The sequence below is a fragment of the Watersipora subatra genome, chromosome 2, assembly GCF_963576615.1.
Source record: "Watersipora subatra chromosome 2, tzWatSuba1.1, whole genome shotgun sequence".
Taxonomy (NCBI): domain Eukaryota; kingdom Metazoa; phylum Bryozoa; class Gymnolaemata; order Cheilostomatida; family Watersiporidae; genus Watersipora; species Watersipora subatra.
The window spans coordinates 36,176,956-36,188,344 of NC_088709.1; the positions used below are offsets into that span (position 1 = coordinate 36,176,956).

Below are 11,389 nucleotides of genomic sequence, written 5' to 3' on the forward strand. Positions count from 1 at the left end.
CTCTACTGGTCCGCATAACAGTCTACTGGTCCACATAACGTTCTACTGGTCCACATAACGGTCTACTGGTCCGCACAACGGTCTACTGGTCCACATATTGGTCTACTGGTCTACATATTGGTCTACTGGTCCACATAACGGTCTACTGGTCCGCATATTGGTCTTCTGGTCCACATAATGGAAGCTGTAAATGTTTGATAATGTTCTTCAGTTTGTGTTGTAAGCCATGATTTCTTTGCATCAATTTATAAGGTTTTTTTTACGTGTGAATATTGTATTTTATTATAAATGTTTTTTGCTACAATCGCTATTGCAGCTGAGAACAGTGAAAGTTAACTGAGTGTTATTATTGCTCGGAGAAGCTACCGTTGATTCAAACACATCTCTGCTTTTACTGTTCTGGACTTAGTCTAACTTTGGAAATTCTTGCATGTTGCTTTAAGTTGTTTTTAATTTCAGATCGTTCTTATGGAACACAACTCTGCTCTCACTTTTCTTCAGACTAGAATTGTATAAAGTTCAGCAGTAGAATTATATTAGCTAAACAAAACGATAAATATGTGTAAAGCATTTGATTGCATAATTCTGTATAAAAGCAATAAATATCAAACAACTTTACCACTAGCAAATATAAAGTATTTCTATTTTAGCTATAATCGTAATACAAGTGACAAAAACTCTATATAATTGTTTCGCTTACAGTACTAAAATAAATGTTCTATAATATTTACTATATAATATTAATTGAATTGATAAGTTATAAACTGAAAGATATACTGTTACATTGCAAGCGCCCAGTAACCTGTGCAAATGGTCCTCATAAGTCTGAGTAGAACTAATTAACACTATAGCTTCCCTATTACCTGATTAAAACAACAATGTATGTAAAAGGTTGGGTAGACAATGCGTCACCGTGTGACTTTTGATATGAGCTTTCTCAGAAACCATTAGCTGCTGAGCCGCAATCAATACTAGATAAATGCTACATCTATACCACACCTGTTTATAGATAGTACGCTTGCACAGATAGTGTGTGCAACACAAATAATATTACCCTAAATGTATGTTATTACAGTACATCAGATAGCTATAAGCCAATTTTGAAAAGCTTCAGCGAGTGCACCGTTGGAGTGTATTATGATGAAAGCCCATAGTCCATAAGAGATGTGGCCATTGAAGAACTGGTCGGCGTTTGACTAGAGAGAATATCTGTGTTTGGTGAACTCGCAGGCATTCTGTAAAATCAATTTAAAATCTTCAATGATTCAATAACATTGTGAAACAGTTCTCGTTAGAAATTTATTTTGACATTCGGTATTATCAAGTGTCCAAGAATCTCTGTAAGGAAACATTGTTGGTGTCACTTTAAGGACTCTACTCTTATATCAATATTTCAGAAGACGCTCGGAGGTTCCAACTACCACTATTTATGGCTACCGGTAAACTTCAAACCATTCGTTAAAAATTCTGTCTTGTACTCATAAGAGAAACAACAGTCCACTAGTAGCACTCCAACAGCAGCCCACTAGTGGCACTCCAACAGTAGCCCACTAGTAGCACTCCAACAACAGCCCACTAGTAGCACTCCAACAGCAGCCCACTAGTAGCACTCCAACAGCAGCCCACTAGTAGCACTCCAACATCAGCCCACTAGTAGCACTCCAACAACAGCCCACTAGTAGCACTCCAACAGCAGCCTACTAGTAGCACTCCAACAACAGCCTACTAGTAGCACTCCAACAACAGCCCACTAGTAGCACTCCAACATCAGCCCACTAGTAGCACTCCAACAGCAGCCTACTAGTAGCACTCCAATAACAGCCCACTAGTAGCACTCCAACAACAGTCCACTAGTAGCACTCCAACAGCAGGCCACTAGTAGCACTCCAACAACAGCCCACTAGTAGCACTCCAACAGCAGCCTACTAGTAGCACTCCAACAACAGCCTACTAGTAGCACTCCAACAACAGCCCACTAGTAGCACTCCAACATCAGCCCACTAGTAGCACTCCAACAACAGCCTACTAGTAGCACTCCAACAACAGCCCACTAGTAGCACTCCAACATCAGCCCACTAGTAGCACTCCAACAGCAGCCTACTAGTAGCACTCCAACAACAGTCCACTAGTAGCACTCCAACAGCAGCCCACTAGTAGCACTCCAACAGCAGTCCACTAGTAGCACTCCAACATCAGCCCACTAGTAGCACTCCAACAGCAGCCTACTAGTAGCACTCCAACAACAGCCTACTAGTAGCACTCCAACAACAGCCCACTAGTAGCACTCCAACATCAGCCCACTAGTAGCACTCCAACAACAGCCCACTAGTAGCACTCCAACAACAGCCCACTAGTAGCACTCCAACATCAGCCCACTAGTAGCACTCCAACAGCAGCCTACTAGTAGCACTCCAACAACAGCCTACTAGTAGCACTCCAACAACAGCCCACTAGTAGCACTCCAACATCAGCCCACTAGTAGCACTCCAACATCAGCCTACTAGTAGCACTCCAACATCAGCCCACTAGTAGCACTCCAACAACAGTCCACTAGTAGCACTCCAACAGCAGCACACTAGCAGCACTCCAACAACAGCCCACTAGTAGCACTCCAACAGCAGCCTACTAGTAGCACTCCAACAACAGCCTACTAGTAGCACTCCAACAACAGCCCACTAGTAGCACTCCAACAGCAGCCCACTAGTAGCACTCCAACAGCAGTCCACTAGTAGCACTCCAACATCAGCCCACTAGTAGCACTCCAACAGCAGCCCACTAGTAGCACTCCAACAGCAGCCCACTAGTAGCACTCCAACAATAGCCCACTAGTAGCACTCCAACAGCAGCCCACTCTAACAGATTTCCAGGAAAGATATTATTTTTACATGTCAGTAGAGCATATTAATCTTGCTTACCCTGAGCACTAGGTGTAACAAATGCCGTGGTGAATTATTAATTAACCAAATTCAATTGGCTACTTGGAGCTGATAAGTGCCTTCGTTTCACAAGAATCTGAATTATCCCCTTCACTGTCGGTAGACCAAAATAGAAAAATGTTTAGTTGGCTTTGCTTTTGTATTATTTCATATTGTGTTGTCAAATATGGCTGTTAGCTGAGCAGACTTTTAGTTTCATATTACATATTTCCTTAGTGATGAAGGTTACATTCCAGCTATGTTCATGGTTTTAAAGCCTCAACATTTGGTACTTAGTCTAAAAGGATGCCATCAGGTGTCTGAAAAATCGACAGCCTTTTGAAACATCAAAGTTGCATGCATGCATAGGGGTTCTTGATAATTAGAGTTTTTGGGGAAAGCCAAACAGATGCTCACATCTTTGGAAAATGTATTTTCTCACCGTAAAAAGACATTTAATGCTTGAAACCGGATTGCAAGAAACAATTACTAACATGGCTTCTCAGATGGGCCACACAATTGTATCAACATGGCTTCTCAGATGGGCCACACAATTGTATCAACATGGCTTCTCAGATGGGCCACACAATTGTATCAACATGGCTTCTCAGATGGGCCACACAATTGTATCAACATGGCTTCTCAGATGGGCCACACAATTGTATCAACATGGCTTCTCAGATGGGCCACACAATTGTATCAACATGGCTTCTCAGATGGGCCACACAATTGTATCAACATGGCTTCTCAGATGGGCCACACAATTGTATCAACATGGCTTCTCAGATGGGCCACACAATTGTATCAACATGGCTTCTCAGATGGGCCACACAATTGTAAATTAAAATTTCTTCAACAATAGTTCTTCAATTTCATTACATTGAAGCAAGTGCAAATATAATATCAAACAAAATTTCAATGGTGTTAGTGATACAAAGGCTAATAACTTCAATTGCGCTGCAAAACAACAATTTTAAAAAGCAAAGATTTTTACGACATTCACTAACCCAGGAATCCTCATGCTCAGCGTGTGTTTGATATATTCATCGGGGTGAGGTGGTAGCGTCAGTACCTCAGGGTCAGGACTCCAGTAAGCGCCAAATGCTCTTTCCTTTGGAATATCAGGATAGAGGTACGTGAGTTCATTTATATCCTTGACACGATTAGCTAGAGAGCGTATTCTCAGCTCCTTGTCAGTGAGGGGAGCGAGGTTGCACACATAGACCGGCCTACTGTTTGCTGCAATATATATATATACTGTATCTGAATATACTAGGCGAATACCCAGAATTGCACGAGTAGCAAAAAGGTTTTTGCACGGAAAATGTATTTTTTATCTACATATCGTTATCTACATATTTTTTATCAACATAACGTTTAGCATTTTAATTTTTAAATGAATATATTTGTTTATTTCTGTGTGCGCTTTAAGTTAAATTAAATTAATGCTATAATACATATACTAGGTGAATACCCGGCATAGCCCGTTTTATAAAAAAGTCTTTGGACAGAAAATTTATTTTTATTTAACATGTACAACATTTACCATTCTAACTTTTAAACTTTATATCATGAGAAAAGTGTTTTTTGTTCAGCTCAAATGAAATAAAAGAAAAAGGAAACAACTGTAAAGGTTTTGAAACTTTTTCAAACAACTAACTTTTAAATTTCATATCATGAAAGAAATGTTTTTTTGAAATAAATGGGGAGGAAAAATAATACTAGCAAGTAATGGCTAAGTATATTCTGTTTTGCTACGATTACAATCAAAAATTATTTGGTATACAATTATATGATTTTAGTTCATTTCAATGTTGGCATCATAAGGCGAAAATTTCGTATAGAGGTATAGAGTGGTATAGAAACCCATAGTAATTATCTAATGCAATCACTTCTTGGTAAAAATCATCAAAATCATCATCATTAAAAAGTAGTAACAAAACATATGGTAACCTTAGTAACTATAGTTATCTGCAATAACTTCATGTATTTTGTGGTTATGATCTGCAAGAAAATGTAATATTACTATTTCCCACAAGCAGAGTTCTTACCTTTGAAACAGACGCGTAACATAAACGCTGAATCTAGCTTTTAGTATGTATTTTAGTAAACCTTTAACTAAAACTTTATCACTTATCTGTTTGCTAATCAGTTTTTACCATAATGGATTCACAAACATATTATGATAATATATAATGATAACATATAACAATAACATTTAACGATAACATATATCATATAACGCATAACAATTGCCAAAGTTTAATTTCGAGAGAAATTATTGTTAATATCGTATGGCGGAAATCAAATTTGCCCTAGTATGGTGAGGACAAAAAAGCATAATGTTTCATAGAGTCAGGCAAAAAGATTTCATAACAGGGGCATTGTAACTCGTGGCCGCAACATATCAATAAATACGTTATTTAGCGCGCGCAATCGAGAAAAGGGTATACGATATATGATAAAAGCGATAGAATTCTAAGGACTGTACTTCAGTGGTTAAAAGCATGGTTAGAAATTTGCAGTTGCAAACTCCATGAGTTTAAATCCAGCACGAAGCAAGCTTTTCATTCAAAAATTTTAGTAGCTTTAGCTGGACAAACTGATTCGCCGCTTCGCAAACGACACAGAAACTTTGTGATTTATAGATTCTATAGATTTATAGTATGTTAGGTAATTCTGGGCTTCAGTTTAGTAGTCGAAGCGTGCTAGCTAAAATGTGAAGGGTGCGCATTTTAACCTCTCATCATTAAAGATTGGCAGGTGGAGTAAGTATGTGCTTTATCATTTCATAGTATGGCAAGTAGGCTGTGTCATGTAGTGGATAACAACCCAACTAACAATAACATTACTGCTATGCTTTGTAACCTTATGCTTAAAATAACGTTTTAAGCAAACGTTTTCATAATGTTCTATAAATGTTATCTGGGGATCATTATTGTATTATGTTACAACAATGTTGCAGGATTGTTTTGCAGAACGTTGTGCAAAAATATTACCGTAACGCTCTATAGAATATTACAAGAGTAAACTTTGCTAACGTTATCAAACTTTGTTAAAGGACAATGTTATTGAATGTCCCAGCAATGTTACGTGAAGATTACTTTGGAATGCTTGAGCATAAACGTTCATATAACATTAACACGCAATGTAGCCGAAACTTTATGGTGCAACATCAATTTTACCATCAAATGAATGTCTAGACAATGTTACAGCAAAATTTCTTTGGAATGTCAGAGTGTAAACATCCGTATAACATTGACTTACAATGTAAAGGGAACATTAAGGTACAATATCATTTTTACTCTCAAATGAATGCTACAACAATGTTCTGACAATGTTTCTCCTATAATGCTGTTCAATAACATTTTCATTGTAACATTTTACTCTTGCTGGTTAGCTGGGTCTTTTAAAACTTTTTTGATAGCTTAATAAATACACTAACAACAAACCTTAAAGAAATAATTTAACTTTAGTTTTACTACTTCTGTCCCAAACCAATAGTCTATTTTTGTTGAAGTTGTGAGTAAGACCATGATATACACTTCACAAGCAGTTTTTATAACTATATTTTGAATATGTTTTATGGTGTCTTTTTGTTATTATATCATGCTACCATTTATGCATTTACCGACTGTATAATATAAGGAAGAAATGTTGTGGCTAGGTTATGCACGGTACATTATGGTAACAATGCACTCAGTTTGTTAGAGAAACCTGTGAAACATCAGAATGTTTGAAACAGTTAAATCCCATGAACGTTCTGTACGTAACGTTCCTGAGATGTTAGCTAATATCATTGAGACAACATCATGGGAGAAATAATCATGAAATGTTACGTAGCATTCTCCAATATCGGGAGAATTTTGTCCGAGATCATTTCTTGAATGTTGCCCATACATTCTGTGTGGAACATTTCCTACAACGCTTCTGGAAGGTTGATAAGGTGTCTACACATTATCTTATGACAACGTTGCAATGGAATGTTTCTGAAACTTTTCGGGACATATTGGGAATGTTCTGAGAATATAAAATAGTTAACTAGGATGTCTGTCCGCAGACCCGAGATTTTAGAGTTAAATTCCAGTGCGAAGCGGTTTTTGTTCCTAAAACTTTATCACAATAACTAGACATACGGACGACAGAATAAACGACAAGCACTTACGCTGTAGAATTGTATGTATAGAAGATTCGTTTAGGTAAAACTAAGAAATAGTTTGCAGCTCAATGTCTTCTCTCAAATTCACGAAAATGAAAGCACATTGGAGCCAGATATTTGGAGATGCAGTATCTGGAGCCAGATATTTGGAGATGCAATATCTGTAGTCAAATATTTTAAGAAGCATTTACCAACAGTTAATAGGCTGTTCACTCCGATACGCGTTCCTAGCTATGAAAATTCAGCATGGGACAGTTTGAAAAATTGAAGCTCAGTGTGTCCATCTTTTTTATGAAATTAATTATCAACGGGTTGAAATACTCAACCAGTCAGAGAGAACAATGGAATCAATGAAAAAATATAATATGCTGTCAGTCATTGTGATATCAATCATGTCACGCTACTGTCAGTCAGTCTGATATCAGTCTTGTCACGCTACTGTCAGTCAATCTGATATCAGTCATGTCACGCTACCGTCAGTCTGATATCAGTCTTGTCACGCTACTGTCAGACAATCTGATATCAGTCATGTCACGCTACTGTCAGTCAATCTGATATCAGTCATGTCACGCTACTGTCAGTCTGATATCAGTCTTGTCACGCTACTGTCAATCAACTTGATATCAGTCATGTCACGCTACTGTCAATCAATCTGATATCAGTCTTGTCACGCTACTGTCAGTCAGTCTGATATCAGTCTTGTCACGCTACTGTCAGTCAATCTGATATCAGTCTTGTCACGCTACTGTCCCTCAATGTAATATCAGTCATGTCACGCTACTGTCAGTCAGTCTGATATCAGTCATGTCACGCTACTGTCAGTCAATCTGATATCAGTCATGTCACGCTACAGTCAGTCAGTCTAATATCAGTCATGTCACGCTACTGTCAGTCAGTGTGATATTAGTCATGTCACGCTACTGTCAGTCAGTCTGATATCAGTCATGTCACGCTACTGTCAATCAATCTGATATCAGTCTTGTCACGCTACTGTCAATCAACCTGATATCAGTCATGTCATGCTACTGTTCGTCAATATGATATCAGTCTTGTCACGCTACTGTCAGTCAGTCTGATATCAGTCTTGTCACGCTACTGTCAGTCAATCTGATATCAGTCATGTCACGCTACTGTCCCTCAATGTAATATCAGTCATGTCACGCTACTGTCAGTCAGTCTGATATCAGTCATGTCACGCTACTGTCAGTCAATCTGATATCAGTCATGTCACGCTACAGTCAGTCAGTCTAATATCAGTCATGTCACGCTACTGTCAGTCAGTGTGATATTAGTCATGTCACGCTACTGTCAGTCAGTCTGATATCAGTCATGTCACGCTACTGTCAATCAATCTGATATCAGTCTTGTCACGCTACTGTCAATCAACCTGATATCAGTCATGTCATGCTACTGTTCGTCAATATGATATCAGTCTTGTCACACTACTGTCAATCAACCTGATATCAGTCATGTCACGCTACTGTCAATCAATCTGATATCAGTCTTGTCACGCTACTGTCAGTCAGTCTGATATCAGCCATGTCACGCTACTGCCAGTCAACATCTAGTATCGGTCAGTTTGTCTTTGATCAAGTTACAGTAACCCATCGTATCACCTGGGAAGAATTAAATCGTGCAGATGCGATCGATGATTTATAATTTGCTTGTAAGATTTTTGTAGCAGTTGATTTGGTGATTTTTGAGCACTCGTCTGCTGCCGAAAGCTTGCTTGGTCTCAGCAGCACTTAATACTTACTTAGCCTCAGCAGCACTTAATACTAACTCAGCCTCAGCAGTACTTAATGCTTACTTGGCCTCAGCAGTACTTAATGCTTACTCGGCCTCAGCAGTACTTAATACTTACCTGGCCTCAGCAGCACTTAAAATTATTATATTATCTGTGATTTTATGTCTGATTGATTCATTAAAATTTCATACGTATATGATAGTAATAGTAATATGATAGTAATAGTAAAACATATCGTCTTTGAAATGATGTTATGATGTTCGATATTAATTTAGGCACCAAAATATTTACGTATTCATCAATAAATCCAACAGCAGAAACCCTATATGACTCACAGGCATGGTCAGCACAACTGTAGACAACACTGACACCTCCCAGTTCTGTCTCACTAAACCTGAAGAGGAATGTACCAGGTGGCTTGCCGCTCAGCAGACCATGAGCAGCCTTCTTACTAATAAATCCCATTATAAGCCTGAAAACAGCAAACAGTCAGCAAACAGCAGGCATTACGAGCCCGCTAGCTATGATATAAGCTAACTCATAAGCTTTACTAATGTAAGAGTCTATGAATTTCTCAATAACGCGTTCATATATACTAGCTTAAGAAAAAAACGTAATATTCCTAATTTTAGCTGAATAGGAATGAATGTGATGCCATGGTCTTGAGGATAGATTACCAAAAAATATGCTGCCACAAAAAAAACTGCAAAAAATGATTAATATGTGAGACAAAACAAGTTGATAGCATATTTGTAGTGATTTTTCAGTAAAGTATAAAATTAATTATATTATGATATAATACAATAAAAACAATACAAAATAATATAATATAAGATAACATAATATAATTTAGGGGTAAATAGTAATACTGTTTACCTACATGAAAATGGATAATTTAACTTAAAATTTGAAACAAAAATAAACACTTAAAATTTAAAATGAATCATGGATCAATGGAACATAGTACAGCGTAACATGAAATAGCATAAAATTTGATACTTTAACACTATGCTGTAAGTTATTCTATTTCTCTAATATATTTCAGTTGAATATTTTATTGCAACACCTAACATAATACACAGACATAGGAAACTACCATTAGTAGTTGTCTCCACATCAAATCTTCCTGCTCCCCTAACTATTCATTGAGTCATCACAGAGTATCAAGTACATTTATTTACTGCTGAATAAACTAATATACTTTCACTCCTGACTAAGAAACTACAAACGACATTACTCTTGATTCCAAAGTGAAACTACCGACGACATTACCCTTGATTCTAAAGTGAAACTACCAACGACATTACCCTTGATTCCAAAGTGAAACTACATGTACCAATGAAATTACCCTTGATTCCAAAGTTCGCGAAGAGAGTCTTTTATGACTTTCTGTATTGAGAAGAGCCACTCCCAGAATGTAAACACGGATTTCATCTGAAGTTGATCTTTGTGAAAGCTATTCCTGGTCACTATTGCATTTGCATGGTTTGTTTGATTGTCTCCCCCTGACAAAGTGATATAATGTCCAATATTGTGGGCAGTTAGTACTAAAGGTCACATCTACTCAGATAGTGCTCACGACTGAATCATTGAACATTCTAGATTCTAGCGAAAAGAGATGTAGGAGAACGATTGTTGTTTGCTTTTAATGTTCTAAGGTGAGCTGTACATAGGCCCCTATCACTAATATAACAAGTCTAGGGTGAGCTGTACGTAAGCCCCTATCACTAATATAACAAGTGTAAGGTGAACTGTATGTAGTCCCCTATCACTAGTATAACAAGTCTAAGGTGACCTGTACATAGGCCCCTATCACTAGTATAACAAGTATCACTAGTACGCTGGCTTTATTCTAGGAATGCTGAATCAGCACATTCAGCAAACTCAGTGTCAGAAACCTCCTGTTGCTTGTCGTATCAAACTGCGTAAACCAGTATGGAAGATATTTCATAGGTCGCAGTCAGGCCATGTGATGGCTCTTGTCAAAAACGTATTGAAATTGTTGTAACTTTGGATAAACCTTTGCATAAAATTTTATCAGTAATGATAGGTTTCTATTTAGAACAAACTACATAGGAATGTACAGTCAATGATCACTTAACTGATGTTACCAATCACTCACAGCACTCTATCAGGTGTCTAATCTGATTTTTCAACAATAACAATACCTGTACAATAACAATACCTGTACAATAACAATGTCTGTACAATAACAATACCTGTACAATAACAATATCTGTATAATAGCAATACCTGTACAATAACAATATCTGTACAATAGCAATATCTGTACAATAACAATATCTGTATAATAGCAATGTCTGTACAATAACAATACCTGTACAATAACAATATCTGTATAATAGCAATACCTGTACAATAACAATATCTGTACAATAGCAATATCTGTACAATAACAATATCTGTATAATAGCAATATCTGTACAATAACAATATCTGTATAATAACAATATCTGTATAATAACAATAGCTGTATAACAGCAATACCTGCACAATAACAATATCTGTACAATAACAATATCTGTACAATATTAATACCTGCACAAT

General features: G+C 37.3%; 1 protein-coding gene across 1 annotated transcript; it reads right to left on the reverse strand.

The window, feature by feature from the left end:
• Positions 1–26: 26 nt before the first annotated feature.
• Positions 27–10,295, reverse strand: LOC137387590 (signal transducer and transcription activator-like). Its single transcript, XM_068074057.1, has 4 exons — positions 10,170–10,295; positions 9,157–9,293; positions 3,923–4,154; positions 27–1,235 (listed from the first exon to the last, which is right to left on the reverse strand). Exons 1-4 carry the CDS (start codon positions 10,253–10,255, stop codon positions 1,136–1,138), a joined length of 555 nt encoding a protein of 184 aa, XP_067930158.1. The 5' UTR covers positions 10,256–10,295; the 3' UTR covers positions 27–1,135.
• Positions 10,296–11,389: the final 1,094 nt, after the last annotated feature.